General features: G+C 51.4%; 5 protein-coding genes across 5 annotated transcripts; 3 read left to right on the top strand and 2 right to left on the bottom strand.

Moving 5' to 3' along the window:
• Positions 1-106: 106 nt before the first annotated feature.
• On the top strand, positions 107-4231 carry BO94DRAFT_198276 (WW domain protein). Its single transcript, XM_025606085.1, has 3 exons — positions 107-2736; positions 2783-3389; positions 3446-4231. Exons 1-3 carry the CDS (start codon positions 224-226, stop codon positions 3989-3991), a joined length of 3666 nt encoding a protein of 1221 aa, XP_025464174.1. The 5' UTR covers positions 107-223; the 3' UTR covers positions 3992-4231.
• Positions 4232-4791: 560 nt separating this feature from the next.
• On the bottom strand, positions 4792-8209 carry BO94DRAFT_626941 (putative actin-related protein 2/3 complex subunit 1A). The gene is made up of 5 exons (XM_025617382.1): positions 7896-8209; positions 7249-7835; positions 6940-7180; positions 6216-6520; positions 4792-6162 (listed from the first exon to the last, which is right to left on the bottom strand). Exons 1-5 carry the CDS (start codon positions 8116-8118, stop codon positions 5179-5181), a joined length of 2340 nt encoding a protein of 779 aa, XP_025464173.1. The 5' UTR covers positions 8119-8209; the 3' UTR covers positions 4792-5178.
• Positions 8210-8475: 266 nt separating this feature from the next.
• BO94DRAFT_559209 (U2 snRNP complex subunit MSL1) lies at positions 8476-9163 on the top strand (the record flags this gene model as incomplete). The annotated part of the gene is made up of 3 exons (XM_025614052.1): positions 8476-8531; positions 8592-8805; positions 8864-9163. 3 exons carry the CDS (start codon positions 8476-8478, stop codon positions 9161-9163), a joined length of 570 nt encoding a protein of 189 aa, XP_025464172.1.
• An 88-nt stretch (positions 9164-9251) lies between these two features.
• On the bottom strand, positions 9252-10438 carry BO94DRAFT_523302 (ATG3/ATG10 family protein; the record flags this gene model as incomplete). The annotated part of the gene is made up of 4 exons (XM_025610211.1): positions 10120-10438; positions 9794-9925; positions 9511-9729; positions 9252-9458 (listed from the first exon to the last, which is right to left on the bottom strand). Exons 1-4 carry the CDS (start codon positions 10270-10272, stop codon positions 9252-9254), a joined length of 711 nt encoding a protein of 236 aa, XP_025464171.1. The 5' UTR covers positions 10273-10438.
• A 2129-nt stretch (positions 10439-12567) lies between these two features.
• BO94DRAFT_197624 (uncharacterized protein) lies at positions 12568-15500 on the top strand. Its single transcript, XM_025606081.1, has one exon. It carries the CDS (start codon positions 13013-13015, stop codon positions 15143-15145), a length of 2133 nt encoding a protein of 710 aa, XP_025464170.1. The 5' UTR covers positions 12568-13012; the 3' UTR covers positions 15146-15500.
• Positions 15501-15904: the final 404 nt, after the last annotated feature.

The raw sequence follows: 15904 nt of genomic DNA, 5'->3' as shown, positions 1-15904 counted from the left end.
TCTACAGTCGATCCCAGCTAGTGAGAGTCCCTCCCCCGCATCTCCATGACCTGCTGCTTCTTCCTTTCCCCTCCCCGCCTCGCATTCATTCTTGGTTGGGAATTCTGTTCACTCGGAGTAGCTGACTCGATTTGCTCTTCAGCCACTTATCATCTCGTCTCTTCATTCCCGATTCAGTCACCCTCCTTAACTCTAGGGCCGCAACCCGGGCTCATCGTGCAGAATGAATCCCGGTGGAAGCCGTCAGGGCCAGCGCTCCCAGGAGGAGCTTTTCCTGAATACCACCTCGGGGCAGCTGCAGGCCGACTCACCCATCATTGAGCCATTGCGGATTGGCAAGCGAGACACGCCTTCCCCGGCTTCGTCGCACAGCGCCCCTCTGCCCTACCCCGACGATAGACAGAGGCCTCAGCAAATCCGTAGCTCAGGATCCAGTGGCTCCAGTCCAGTCCCTCAAGGCGGAGTCCCCGGGGACTCTCCCACAATTCCCAGTAGTATGTCGGCGGGTTCCGGCGTATCTCATCACTCGGACTATATGGCATCTCTGCGACTGCGTGAGCCCAAGCAAGCCACCCTAGCTGAACGACGCGGAAACGTTCCGAAGCCATTGCCCGAATCTCCAGCAGGGGACTCCCCGGACAGAGAAGGGCTGTTTTCCCGGTTCCATCAACGCCTGCCGGCGCTCGCAGCTCCTGCAACAGGTGCCCAGTCCCAACCCACCGGATACCCTGACCACCGCCAGCAGTATTTCCCGCCTCCTCAAGCCTTCGCCAGACTAGCAGCTGCACAGAATCTACAGCCACAGAATGGCGCAATTAATCGGATAAGTTCGACGGCGTCGAACTCGACCACTCGTGCTCAGCGCGGCTCTCCACCACCACCAGAAACGCCGGTGGTCGAGCCAGGGCAGCATGCGACGTCCGACATCGAAGCGCGGTATGCGGCCTCGGGGATTGCAGGCACTTCGACGTTAGCAGGCCTGCAGGTTCAGAGTGCGGCTGCTCAAAGAAGAGCCGAACAGTATGCCGGTCAGCAGCCCAGAAATCAACAGCCGGCACCTCCAGTCCCAAGGCCCTGGACACCGACGGAGCAGCCGGGGACCCAACCACATGGGCCCCCCACGGTCTACCAAGGCGCCGGGGTTGTGTCTGAGGAAAACCCTCCGGCAAGCCCTCTGCCTACAGGGGTTTCCCCACAGACACAGTCAGCCCCCCAGCTCGGCAGGATTCCCCCAAACGCACTTGAGCAGGACTTGGAAAGAATGCGCATAAGCTCCTCGCCTCCTCCAGCATATTCGAGTGTCCCAGGACCCGTTCTATCACAAGGCTATCCGAATGAGAAACAGCGTGTTCCAGCATCGACTGGCCAGTCCTCCTCGATGGGGCATCCGGCGACCGCCAGTCCGACGAATGGTGCTACAGAGACGAATGGCGCCGCAGTGACCAGTGTCCCATTCGTATCGGCTCATGATCACCCCGCATTCGCAAACGAACCAAAGCAGCAGCAGCAGCAGGCGCAGAAACAGTCCCCGTCGCTGCAGCCGCAGCCGCAGCCGCAACCGCAACCGCAACCGCAACCGCAACAGCAGCCACAGGAGTCGAGACACTCCCCCCAAAATGCTATTCAAACTCCGCTTCAAAATGAGAATCATCCAATCTTGCAACAGACTATCGTTAGCGCGCTACCAACCTCATCGGCGCTTGCACCATCCTCACCTCCGCCACTGCCGGAGGGCTGGATTGCTCATCTTGACCCGAACTCAGGCCAATACTACTATATCCATCTACCCACTCAGTCCACTCAGTGGGAGTTCCCTAAGGGGCCCACGCCTTTGAACCTGAACGAGACTCCGCTATCCCCGGTATGCAGCGTGTATAGCAGCCATCCTCTGGCGTCGCCCTCCTTATCGACGTTCGCCAAGCCCTTGACGTCCCCTGGTCTTCCCTTGACACCGGGATTTGAGAGCCTGCAGTCGCCAATCGTGACAGGGTTCACTGGCCCCCCGCCGGTCAGTGGAATTGACATGTATAAAGTGGCACCGACGAACGGAGTCTACTTTGGCCCGTATCTCCGCTACGCCAACATGGATGTGGAGCGTGGTATCTGGCTAGGCTCCATTCTCTTGGTGACCGATGCTGCCCAGCCTCCCACCATCCACCTTCATCAAAGCATCGATCTGTCTCCGAATCCGCGCCAGCTGAAAGCCGTGCCCATCGCTGTTCATCAGCGGTGGACGTTCTATAAGTACGAAATTGATCTACGAATGGAGGAGACTGGCCCTGCCAAATGGACTTACGCCATTACCTCACACCTTGGTTGCACGCGCTACGAGTTTCTGGTTGCTGGACGATACGAAACCGGCTGGCGCTTCATCACCACTTCAGGAAACGATTTTTCGCTGAATGTGAACGCGAACGAGCGATCCCGCCTGGGGGGGGTCGGGTTCATGTGGAAAGATATCATGCACAAACATCTTGAAATCGGAGGGTTTCATGTCCAGCTGGGCCTGGGAGGTCAAATCTACGCGGATCGGATGTGGAAGGAGGTTCCATGCCTCAAACAGTGGCTGGCGATGAGTGGAAAGGAAATCCGGAAAAAGACGCCCTGGACCACCGCCCACGAAGAGGACGTGTCTCATGCGTACTTCCATTACTATACGAGTCATTTCGATCAGCCGTATCTGAGAGAATCCTTTGCTCAGATCCCCTATGTTTGCCAGATTGACGATCATGATATGTAAGTCGGCGCCTTCCCACTGGAGTGCAAATATTAACGCATGCAGTTTCGATGGCTTCGGCTCATATCCGGAGCATATGCAGTTTTCAAACATGTTCAAGAACATCGGACGCGTGGGGACGGAGATGTACCTGCTTTTCCAGCACCATACCACGCTGGACTTACTCCGCAATTCTCGGACCGACCTCGATCTGTTCACCATCACCGGGACTGGTTGGCATTTTGTCAAATACCTGGGGCCCGCCGTGGTTGCCGTCGGCCTGGACTGTCGCTCGGAGCGCAATCCGCACCAGGTCGTAGCTGGGCCAACCTATCAAGGCATATTCCCCAAGATTGCAATGTTGCCTCCAACCGTCCAGCATTGTTTGTGGATGCTTTCGGTACCCATCATCTACCCGCGATTAGAGACGGCAGAGCACATTGCGCACACCGTTGCGACGGGAAAGAGGGCCGTCACAGGGGCATACAATGTACTCGGGAAAGTCACGAGCTCCGTGGCTGGCGTTGTTGGGGCCAAAGACATGGTAGGGTCTGGATTCGATTCGGTCAAGCGTGCTGTAGGCAAAACCGGCCTCATGGGCGGAATCCTTAGCCCGTTTGGCGAGCTTGACCTCCTGGATGAGCTCCGGGATCAATGGACTCATGAATCCAAGGTATGTCGACCTCATGGGCATCTCTGGACCCCACCAAGACTTAACCACCTGTACAGGACCTTGAGCGGACCTACCTCATCCGTACCCTTCAGGGTATTGCGCATCAAAAGTCGCTGCGTATGACGTTCCTCTCTGGCGCCGTCAATGCCTGTGGTGCTGGGCTGGTGCATGATCCATCGTTTCCATCCAACCACAAAACCATGTATCAACTCATCTCGTCCCCGGTGGTGAACAATCCTCCCCCATCATATGTCATCAAACTTCTCCACAGCAGCAACAAGCCTCTGTATGTTCCTGCGAATGGCCAACGCTCGGCGCCTTCAAAACCAACCGACACCAAGGAGGACATGCTGGAACTTTTCCAGTCCGATGTGACAGGACAGCCCCGTGAGCACCGGAAGCTGATGGGCCGTCGAAACTATGTGGCCATTGTTGCCTATGATCCGGATGTCGTGAACACGATGTATGGCCACACGATTGCATCCCAGGGAAGTGGGAAGTTGAACCTTGCCGTCGACTTCATGGTACAAGGCGATGGGACCTTTGGCACGGTGGTAAAGTATGGGCCTGTGATTGTTCCTAGCTTGGATCCGGGAAAGTGAATGGCAAGGACGGATGCTTGAGTGCCATTTTGGAATATGTTATGAATTTTGATGGGACTTTTTTTAGGGCAGTTTTTCTTTCTTTTTCTCTTTTTTCCCATGTTTCTTTCTTCTTGTTTTTCTTTGTTTCTTACTTCTTCCTTCTCTCTGTCATTCAACATGTTCGTCTTATCCCAACCATTCATGTACAAGCGCGTCGATATACCTATCAATTTGTTTCTTAGTTCTCTACATGTCACTGCTATTATGCAACAATATCCTACTGATCTCGCATCCATCTTATATCCAACCCTTCCTACTCCCTACAACTTCAATAGGTCTAAATCCGACTATCCAATCGAGCATAGACTATTGCACATTCTCTAATCGGGTATTGAAGCGCTACAGTTCAGACATCGGTCTAACCCCTACACTGCTTCCTTGCTGGCGGTACTTAATTACAACATTATATAGTCTAAAGGGAGTGACGAGGAAAGGGAATGAATACTGAAATCCCAGAGGAAATACACATGACATATCTACCTAGCATTGTCAGCTATCACCTAACAGGAACATGGGTTGTCTTAAACAAATCAATAAAAGTTACTCCATTTGGTGGTGAATTACCTTTCCTTTCGACCCTTTTTTTGGGCGGGATATAACTACCATGCATGAGAGGATGTAGAGGAAGGGAAGACTTACAGGGGTTTCACTTGTACTTATGTTTATTCTTTTATGTATGCAGGGAATCCGAACATAGAAAGTTCTTTGTTATTAGGTTTTGGTTTCAGGGCCATAGTTACTTAATAGATACTTATGGAGTTGGTGGTGGGGTGGGGTGCGTTCACTCCTGAGTGGGCTCCGTAACCCCGCAGGTCATGCATGATATGTTATTCTGACTGGTTTGCAGATGGCTTGCAGATGGTTTGGGGCCCTTGCGCTCTCTGGTATGTACTCATAGGCTGGCCATCTGGTTGAGCGGAGGTGGGATTAGGACAAGTAGATTGCATGGTGTATTTCGTTGATTATCGCTTCCCTAAGCTAGACCTGCATTGCTCCATGTACAAGGTGAAAGCAGATTAAAGGATCTCAATCCATCTAGGAGGCCCAACGCCTACGGTTGCCTGCAATGACTGCCACACACCCCTATATGACGCACATGATACTTCTGAGATGCGAAGAGCACCTGCCACTCGGATCGGATAGATCTACCACCCCTTACCCGTTTGGTCTCCACCAGGGATGCAAAGCCCAACCCGCCAGAAGTAGTCTCGATGGGAGAAGAAGAGCTCCCACAGCCGGTATTTAGTAGGGATGAGATGCCATGGTAGGCCAAACAAGCCCCTGTGCTGGGCATCCGCATCCTGTATGTGCAGAGGCTGTTGATGTCCGCTCGACAGGGCCTGTTGCTTGGTAGGATTAGCGCAAGTCCGATCAGCGTGAGTCCGATCAGCGCGTGCTTTCGCATGCGTGGCCAGAGAGACTGTTTCATAGAGAGCGATAGCTAAGGCCCTTTCCCCTTCCGCTCCAGATATGCATCGTTCATCGTTTGGGCCCTCACAGAAATGAACATCGTCCACGGACGGTGGAAGATCTTCTTTGGAGATGAAAATTTCCCCCGCATGCATCACATACCCCCATTCCTCCATCGGCAGAAGGGGTATAGGATCACGAGCATGCGTGACTCTGCGAAACTGCCATTTTTGACCCGAGACGTCCCCCGCTGCGCCCTCCAGCCGAAACAACCTGGTGAGAAACTCGGCAAAGCCCTTATTTCCAACCTTCGGTTCCCCAAACGTTGTCACCGTAGGTTCCCAGCCGCGCAGCTGCATCTCGATCCCAGCCAGCGCAGCAACTGCCCCACCCAGCGAGTGGCCGACTAGAACCAGCTCGTAGTCAGTGTATTGCTCCCTTGCTGCCGCGACATGGTCGAGGATAATCGAACGCGTGTTCAGCCAGGAAGTCATGAACCCCGCATGAACAGTACAATTGTGGCATCGCGGTCCTTCGCCACCATTCTCGGTTCCTGTTTTGTATGGCACATAAGTTTGTGGGTAGGCTGACAGATCAACAATGGTGTTTGCGATGGAGTAGGTACCGCGGAAGGCAACGATGATGCGGTTAGGGGACGGCGGGTGGGAGAGTGCGATGTAGCCACAGGAATCCGAAAGGAATGGGCCAGTATTCCATGTCTACTAGGAGCGTTAATAGAATTGGGTTACGTGCTTTTAGCGGGTCAACCTACGGTTAATAGTTCAAACCCCCTGAGGTCCCCACAGTGACTCAGGCATTCAAAGGGCTTTTGAAGCCCCGTGCTGCCAACACAATAAGAGACATCAACCACGCGCGCAAGCTCTTCCAGTGAGTCATATAGCCCCTGGGGAACAGGACGTAGGATTTGAATAGGAAGTATCCGGTCCGCTTCATGACGAACGAATGCACGAACCGGGAAGATAAGGGAGAAGCAGGTGAGGATGAAGGGGGACAGAAAGCAAGCTGCATAGAAAGCTATCATAGCGCTGAGATCCTTTTCATTGTCTTTGACAGTATCTGTTGCGGTGCAGCAACTGACGGAGTCGCTGTTGGAGAGTCAAGAGCAAGTGCCTCGTGACATCGAGAAATCCGGGGAACCCCTGACCGCCCCATGATGTGGAGTCATGCACGTAGCCTTGCGTATCATTACGGTAAGAAGCAGGGTAGATCTTACAAATTCTGGACTCATTTGGTTTATACATCGTAGTGACTTCAATCTATGTACACGAAGCTATTTCCCAAGCTCCACATCCCGGTGACCCAGCACTGGGTCCGACGCATTCAGTTCACTGCGGCCTCCACGGTAACTGGGGCGCAAGCCAGTAACTAAATCTACTGTCTAAATAGTCCAAATAACCACACGGCCATCAACTCCACTCGCTGTCATGGGTATATTAGCGCAGCCCATAGGTGCAAAACAAAGGGATTTCTCTTACTGCTAAATTGACACACAACACCATTGGCCTCTTCGTAGACCCTAACCGTGCTAATGGTATTTTGGTGCGTGGTCTTAAGTTGGGTATCGGCTTGGGTTTGTCCTTTGAGATCCATTTGGCGAAACATGTGAAGAGCAGACTCTTCGCGAGCACTCCCAGCACCTGGTCCTTCCTTGCTCTCGATGGTCCCGGTGAGCTGCCATCCACTCTCATTACCACGAAGACGGTACGGTTCGCAATCCTGATCGTGGTTGTTAGCTGAATGCCGTATATCCGAGCTTCCGCTGGAGCAAATCTAGTGGGACTTACGTGGCCTGCAGCAATGATCTCATTTTCACCGTTCCAGATCAGGCTGTTGAATGGTAGAAGGCGAGTAGCGATATTCAACATCGCCCGAGGGGGCTGGTCAGGCGCACTCGGGTATACGACAGTGACGCTGCTGTCATGACCAGTAAAGGCAAGCGCGTCCCCACTTGGAGAGAAGGATAATCCCTGGATCCAACCCGCTGAATCATTCAGGTATTCGCCACAGATTGTGTTAAATGGCAGGCGTTCACCCCAGGCGCTCGGCTCAGGACGTGTATCGACGCCCTTGATGAAGCTAGAGAGGACCCGGGCGTGAGAATCAGTCGAGCCCGCAGCCAGGAGGACAGAGTTTGGATGCCAGGCAAGAGTAGTAATAGTGCTCCGGATGGGCTTCTTCAGGTGCTTCGAGATCCACCAGTCATTCTCTTCCTCAAAGTAGCATACCGCAATCACGCGGGCACCGGATCCAACAGCAAATTTCTGCTCAGATGGTGACCACCGCACGAAAGTAGCCGCCCTATTAATCCGGAGAAGAACAAGCGTCGGTTTCCACCCCGAGGCAGTCCGTTCCCAAACGTAGGCGTTGCGATCTGTTTCCGTGTCCACTTAGACAGGGGTGCTGCAGGACAAAAGGAGGAAGGCAAACTTACCCTGCGAACAGGTGACGATACGGCCACTATTGGGGGCAATATCTACCCCAGTCACCGTCTTCTCATGACCCTTAAGCTCATCGGTCAAAGAGAACTTGTTGTCTGACTTCTGATAGAGCTCCACGTTGCTATCCCGGGCAACTGCAAGGGTTGACTTGTCAGATGAGAAAGAGTGATCGGCAATTGGGTTATGGAAGAGGTGATGAGCATCGGGGGTAGCCATGATAATCTAGACGACAGGAGTAGCTCTCCACTGCCGTGTCAACTAGACGAAAGGTATGAGGTAGAAAGGAATGGGAAAGGGGGAGGGGAAATGTGGGTAGTATACAGCTAGGCCCCGACGATGACGCGGGCGGCTATGGGCTCCGATTAGATAATATATCACATGACCCATGCGCTCAATCCAGGTTCAACTTCAGGTTGTAGTCCGAGATGATTATCACTAGCTGTGCAGACTTCGAGCTTCGCTTACCATTGGCTTCCTTTCTTGGGCCGGGACATACCTTTCGATCTTTCGTACTTTGCCCTGTCCGGGTAGTCCTGTATCTAATTCCCAGTTCTTCGTCGCCGATCTGCAATAATGGCCACCAGAGTAATTCCAGCGCGCGGTGGTACTACCGGCCTGCCAAACCAAACGTTAGTTTCAAATCCTGATTGTCCTGTCTAGTTTGGCACATCGACTCACCTTATTTTTAGTTTATATTGTACCAACCTACCGGATAAGTTACGGAAACATGACCTTCGACTCTCCCTCTACATGCTTTTCTCGACCTACGGCACCGTTTTGGATGTCGTCGCCTTAAAAACCGAAAAAATGCGTGGTCAAGCTCATATTGTTTTCAAAGATGTCCAGGCCAGTACGCAGGCTATGCGGGCTCTTCAGGGGTTTGAGTTCTTTGGTAAACAAATGGTATGTTCTGTGCACGGTGCAATGTGGTTGTTACTCGCTCGTTGACTCGGGAATGTAGAATATTGTTTATGCAAGAGGCACATCGGATGTTATTGCCCGGCTCCGCGGGACATACAATATACCAACTACAACTGCTACTGGGCAAACCGCGGGAGCATCCACAGAGCTCCAGAAATCGATATTCAGCGGCCCCCCAGGATCAGTGGCATTGCCATCAAAACCCAGCAGGGAAGTCAACGGAGAAGCTCAGGCCGGCCATGGTATCAAGAGACCACGTGAGGAGGAAAGCGATGAAGAGGGAGCCCCGATGGACGAGGATAGTGATGTGCCAATGGAAGCTTCATCAGATGAAGACTAATTGCTTCTTTTCCGTACTGGACATAGGTTTGCCAGGCCGGGCGGGATCCCAAGAGGAAAGGGAGAACGGTGAATCGTTTTGAACCGAATCACATGATGCCTTGGAATATCTCCATGCCCTCCGTTGTGAAGAGTTCCTTTGGCAGCTGAAGACCGAGACGATTACCCACCAACCCAAGCCAGATAATGAGATAAGCCTCCGGGGTGAGGCAACGCTTTCCTGCAATATGCCTCATAGCATCCGTTGTATGGCATGGATGGACGAAAAACGTTGGAGTTCCGCAGTCTGGATGATACTACGAGGCATAAGCTCCAGCTTGGGCTAGGGTTGTGAGATCTTGCACATACGCCGAAACTAATACCACCCATGATGCCAACGCTTTCGAGTTCCTTTCTGTACTGGTCTGGTACCAGGTATTGGTAGACCACGTCGATCCCCAGCGGCCCCGGATGGCTGTCCTGCCGTAACTGGAAATACAACACAGGGACTTGATACGTGGGGGAGAGAAGAACATCATAAATTACCTGTAAACAGATGCTGGGCTCGGGCGCACGGATGAGAGCTTCCTGTCATATGTTAGACGATACCTATAGAATCAAGTGCAATGGAAAGGGTTCCAGTTTCACGGACGGGGTCTTCTTCTGATGCCTCCCCCTGCAGTACTTCATTCGTCTCCGAGTCCGGTATAGGCTCGTCGCTACTAGTATGGAGGGTGCTCACTTGACCAACCTCCCTTGAAATGCTCAAAATCGGCCCCGTTGTCTAATGAATTAGCTAGGATTGGGTCGGGGGATTAAGAATGAAAAAAGAAAGGAAATAAGGACGAATTAGGCCGTCATCAAGACCAATGATAAGATACAAGTCGTAGCAACCAAGGACTCCCACCTGGACGGCTTTCGACAAGCGGAAGGGAAAAGAAAATTCGAACAACATGGAGCAGCGAGGCAACTACATACCCGTTGATCGAGTCGGATCGACGACCATTCCACCTTCGTATCGCCCGCCACGTGAACTCGATCTAAAAAGGCGTGACAGGCGGTTTCAAATTCCTCGGCAGTGAGCAAAGGAAAAACCGATAAGGTCGGTTGGCTCGAGGGAGAAGACGCCATGCGACAGGTAAAGACGCGGTGTAATCCGACCACTGGAGCTGCAGAAGCGTCTGCGTTACAGACGACTTATCCTGTACGCCCCCAAGCACACCGATCCGGTTCGTAGTGTATGTCAACTGACTAACCCACAAGCCGTTCTCGGGTAAGGTAAGACCGTAAGAGGCACACTCTTGCTTGCTTGCAGTAACTGTAAGAGTACCTAGGTTAGGTACTAGTAACTAGCTGCGGACGGGAATCCTACTCCGTCCTAGTATCTAGTAGCTAGGGCATCGGACGACCCGTCCAGGAAGGAACCGAAACCGGAAAGGGGAAAGCCTCCAGCCGAAAAAGCCTTCTGACTGACTTCCAAGTCCGAAGTTTTGAAGGACTCGACCCGGAGATGGACAAGCCCGGACTCGAGGCAACCTACCTAAATCTCGGGTAATGGAGGCATAAGGCAATGGCACATCTATCGAAGTCTCCTTGTCAGAATGTCAGGATTAACAATCTGAACCATCTCTTCCGAAAGATGGACTGTGCGGGAAGATGCTGATGCTGACAGGGGAGTCCTACTAAACACCACAATCATGCTACCTAGGACCTACTAACGGGGTATATCTAGTAACTACCTACATCATAACATCAGACTGACAGATAGATGGGTATTCGGCGGAGGACAAAGCGGGGCGGTGGGAACTAGGAAAGAAATACTCACTAAAACGATATACATATCTAATCCGTCCTCACTAAATACTAGTTCAATAGGATTGGTGTGGCTAAGTACATATACGAAGAGTACAGGAGATGACTTGTACCTACAGTTCTACATAGTACTAGTAGTACCTAGGGCGGATGATGGATCGGCAATTGTGACTGGATCGGGGTTCTAGTCGAATCGAGTAAGTGGTCGGTAAACTGAAGAAGAAGCACCTGACAGAAAAAGCGAGGTTTTCCTGGTACTCCGTACTCCGTACGGAGCCATAGTCTGATCATGAAGAAGAGGAGGATTAGGTACCGGCCATCTTCATTTCCTCCGTAACATCCTGACTACTCTCACTGACCAAGGTACGGAAGGAGCGACTAGTCACCTAGTTCTGGTTGCGGCCAACCCAGCACCAATCAAGGCGCCATCCCCGTCAAGCTTTCTCCCCCTGGAGGGATCCACAGCTGGAGCTAAAACAAACGATGGTCCTGACGATCCATATTCGATCCCAATGGTTTGAACTAAGCACCGGTTAGTACTATCTATCCTCTTCAGTCCTCAATCTTTTCCGACTCCGAGAGTCCCATACCTTCACAAGATACAAGTACTAGGGGATACCTAGCACTAACTGCAGGCAGGCAGGCACATAGACACACTCACACCTTATCCTTTTTTTTTATCCGAATAATATTCATTAATGAATGATGATGATGATGATGATAATAATAATAATAATAATAATAATAATAATAGAAGATTAAATTTACCTTGGCCATCATGCAGTCATTTTTTCCTTCCTTTCATTTCCATTTCTTGCGTGTTTCTGGCTGCATTGCCTCTGCAATCCTTGACTTGTCCGCATTCAGGGATGGCGTTGTGTCTGATGGAACACCCTCTGCCCAGTGGCTACGCCGTCCAGCTGTCTTTGTCCACGGCTCCATCTTCCATCCTCCATCCGACATCCAAGGTACCCAAGGTCCAACCCCCAAAGAAAGGTAGGTGCCTTGGCTGGCTGGTTTACCGGTGGCTGTTCTGGCCCTGGCACCCACTCACACAATGATCTTGTCATAAGCTGGTTCCCATCCCGACCGTCTGCAACCCGTCGATCCATCGTTTCGCTCCCAGTTCCGTTGTCCGTGGGAGCTACAGTTACCTGTGGATAACGCATTCGTCATTGTTGTGTCTTTCGTGCATCCTCAACCATGGCAGCCCAGTCTACCTCCACTCCACTTCGTTATCTTATTTCCCTTACTTACCCCAGCTGCAATTCTTAATCTACTTTACTTTTCCATTCAGTCTATCCCAGTCAACCCCGTGTTTTCCTAGGCAGATCAGCGATCGGGGCTCCTTGTATTCCTTTTTTTTTCCCCTTCTTGTACCTTCTTTGTTCTGCTCACCCATAACGCTCCCCCCCCCCACCCACCTCCTGGTTTCGTTTCCTACCGACTGCTGTCATCTCAAGAATTCGGGTCTGCCTATAATTGTCTGTTCTTGCGAATCAGGGGAGGCAAAAGTCGCTAGTTGCACCTGGCTCGTTCCACCCGTGCCTTTCTTTTGTTATTATATTTTATTATTCCGCCTTTCTTTCTGGGTCTCGATTCCCTCTCGTCATCTATGTAGTCGCCTTTACTTTTGCTTTTGCCCCATCTTCTCAAATTATCAGAAAGATCTTCTGGTTGCCGTGCACCAAATTAAGCGTCACTATTTATCGCCTCGGGCGAAGTCTCGAAACAGCACTGCCTGGATTTTCATGCCTTTTTTGCTGCGGGTCTAATTGGTCTTTCAAAACCACCCGAGGTAGATAGAGATCGTCACGTCGAGACGTTTCTCGGCCTACCTCACGGGCAGGCGCCTGACGCTTTTAACTTGGTTGGTAACAAAATCTTTTCCTGGGATTGACCACTGTTATGGCACTACCGGATTAAGACCTGAGAGAAACTATACGTCAGCCACTGGGCGCTATCATAGAACTGTCTGGCGTTGCAGACTGTCCATGAGGCCAGAAAAGGTATCAGGTTCTTCTTACACCTTTACCGGTTCCATTTGTGAAAGGAAGCCATGGGAGGTTTCCTTTCGGTGCAAAGCAAAGAAAAGCGCCGTCGCTCAAATCGGCTGTCGAAACCGCCACCAAACAAAGCTGCACTAGGATCAGCCAGCTCCCGCGCATCCCATCAAGCTTCCAGTTCCAACTCTCCTACATGTCCTCAGGCTGCTGCTTGGCAAAACCCTTGGACCGGGACTTCTATTCCCGTCAGCGCCCCCGAGTCCGACACAGGCGGAAGGAGATCACAGTCTCTTCCATCTGTCTCCTATCAACCTGGGGCACCATGGCCGTCTGTCAGCAAGACCAGGAAATGTCAGTCGATGGTCAAAGCACCAGATGATCTTGGTCTGCACACGTACGTTCGTACTGCTAGCATGTCAGACCCTATGGGCGGGCAAGCCTCCCGCCGTTCTTCCAGGCAACGCGGCTTCCAGACAACAACAACCCAAAATGGTCCAGAGCCTTCAATAGCTCGACAACCAAGCAGATCGTATTCTACACACTCACCACCCCAAAGAGCTCAAAGTACTATGCATCATAGCACAATTGAAGAAGCAACATCGTCAAATACGCTTTTCATGGTAGACAGCCAAGGATTTTCTTTGATCCGTCGACGGTCTCTGCTAACGAGACCCGGAGTCGCAACAAGGAGGTCAACAAGAGATACTGCCCGACGACTGTCTTCGCCAGTCGATCAAGAGACCAACGCCTCAATCAACTACCGGAACGGAACATACATACCATCACGGCTGCTATTATCTGATTGCGAAGATGGTACCCGTGGGCCTTCTGGTCCACTTCCTCAGTTACGTCCACCAACGCCCAATGATTTCGAGTACACCCATCTAGGGGCGCTCAAGTTAGGATCATTACGGGTCGTGAATGGTTCTACATCTCCGTGCCCTAGCGACAGGATTCGGTTGAACCGTCCCAACAGCCCAATCATCGAGGCCAATGACTTAGGCACACATGGTCTAGAGCCAAAACAGCCCATTGAGGGAGGTCGGCATCATGCACACCGAGCCCCAATCCATCTGGATTGTGAATCCCTATTAGCTCATGGAAGTGTGCCAGGTCCGTCACAGGATGCTGGCCTCACTAGAAGTAGCGGGCATGATGAACCGAAGAACTCTGACGGTGGCTCACTAATGAACAAGGACTATCCTATGGGCCTTCATGAAAATAGAGCCTGTGGGTCAATGCTACAAATTTCAGCTATTTCTGATATCGGAAAGCATGAAGATTACCCTGAAAGTCCTTTTTCATTTGAGAAATCTCCGACCATATCAAGCGCGTGCCGACTCCGTGGGAGCGAAATAGAAGACGAGGGAATATGTGTCCCTGACGAGGAGAAAATGTTTGTTCCCCAGCTGGATTGTGCCTTTCGAGACTACGAGCACAGGGAACTCCAACATCCACACAAAAAGGTTGACAGCGGTTACAGTTCCGCAGCTTCTGTCCGTTCCACTCGAAAATCCACAGATTCTCACTCATCCGCACGTCAATCCGGAGGACCCCGCAGGTTCACATTTGGTGGTAGCCCCAGAGATCTCGAGACTTGGGATGTCAAAACCAGCTCAAATTCTGAAGACCACCTTCCTTTGTACCGCCGTTCAAGCCTTCATGATCCTATAGCAGGGCCCAACGTTGAAATCTGTGGCTGGTCGACCCATGGAACTTCAATGTGTCATGACTCCCAACGGATACCCATGAAAGAGCGCCTAAGGAGCTCATCATTCACAGCTTCGCATGAATCTAGGCATGCAATGTCTTTGTCTCAGTACTGTCATCAACTGAGAAGCCTGGATACTTCCTCGACGGGCATCTCGGTTGTTACTACAGATGCTGTACCTCATTCGTTCCCGAAAATCTGCGCAATGAAACAACCCATGGAAACAACGAAAGAATATGATGCGCAGGCTAGCAGCAGTTCGATGGGCACTGCTCGGTTACCAAAGCCAAACCTCGATGTATTTGGCATGTCAGTCCCAGAAAGCGCGGGGGATGTGGGCTCAGGGAGACCCGCATTTGGTCCACCGCGAGGAAGGGCTAGAAGTCGGAGCATCGAGTGTCAACAGAAGAGGTTGACAAAGCATGCCAAACGTCCAAATCTTTACATGGCAGCTTCGCCATTTATCTTTCATTGACGCGCACTTGTCTTTCTCTTTTCTTTTTCTTTGATTCTAAGATCCCGTGGATTAATTTGTTGCTACATCACCATTACTTTGTTAATGCCGCTTTTCTGATAGTCCTATGCTTTGGTGTTGGGATACCACTTTGAACTTGATGGGCGGATATCTTGTTTACATCGTCATCTTTATTACCCTTACCCTACAAATACCCATTTGGTAGCCTGGATGATTGTTCATGTTTCGTTTCTATATACCATTTTGGACCGGCGCTGCGATGTCACGGAGTTTTCTTTTGTCTTGGGTTATCTTTTGGCATTTGATTCGCCAAGTTCAGTCCTGCTGTCCTTCTGTATATGTATATATATATAGGATTGGCCAAGGGAAACGAAAGGTTTTATACTCATTTCATTCATCCCCGCTTGTGAGCGTCATGTACCGTACGAACAGTTCGTCGATGCTAAGAGAAATATAGGCGGCGTGCTACTATACAGTGTATAATGGAAATCAAAATCAGGTAGCGGTGAGGCACTTTTGTTTCGTGAATTGGGTGAGGGATGGATGGCGGTATCAGTCCACGGTGTCTTCCTTGGACCCCTCTAGCGAAGTCAGGCAGGCATGGAATGGAGCGCAATCTACTTCAAGGACGCCCAACGGAGCAGACCACTTGGCAGAGACGGGATGTCAAAAGCATAAGCAGATGAGGATGTTACACATCCGGTGGACATATCAAACCAGGCCTCCGTCCCAAGGATGTGGCGGTGATCTTCCGCCTGA

The sequence above is a fragment of the Aspergillus sclerotioniger genome (assembly GCF_003184525.1).
Source record: "Aspergillus sclerotioniger CBS 115572 chromosome Unknown BO94scaffold_27, whole genome shotgun sequence".
Taxonomy (NCBI): Eukaryota; Fungi; Ascomycota; class Eurotiomycetes; order Eurotiales; family Aspergillaceae; genus Aspergillus; species Aspergillus sclerotioniger.
The sequence above is the reverse complement of the archived record's forward strand: the minus strand, read 5'-3'. Positions and strand labels throughout refer to the sequence as shown.

Coding starts and splice junctions, on each gene's coding strand:
- BO94DRAFT_198276 (XM_025606085.1), top strand. CDS start 224: ATGAATCCCGGTGGAAGCCGTCAGGGCCAGCGCTCCCAGGAGGAGCTT. Junction 2,737..2,782: donor CAGATTGACGATCATGATAT/GTAAGTCGGCGC, acceptor TAACGCATGCAG/TTTCGATGGCTTCGGCTCAT. Junction 3,390..3,445: donor AATGGACTCATGAATCCAAG/GTATGTCGACCT, acceptor CCACCTGTACAG/GACCTTGAGCGGACCTACCT.
- BO94DRAFT_626941 (XM_025617382.1), bottom strand. CDS start 8,118: ATGGCTACCCCCGATGCTCATCACCTCTTCCATAACCCAATTGCCGAT. Junction 7,836..7,895: donor TATCGTCACCTGTTCGCAGG/GTAAGTTTGCCT, acceptor ACACGGAAACAG/ATCGCAACGCCTACGTTTGG. Junction 6,521..6,939: donor TGTTGTGTGTCAATTTAGCA/GTAAGAGAAATC, acceptor GCACCGCAACAG/ATACTGTCAAAGACAATGAA.
- BO94DRAFT_197624 (XM_025606081.1), top strand. CDS start 13,013: ATGGGAGGTTTCCTTTCGGTGCAAAGCAAAGAAAAGCGCCGTCGCTCA.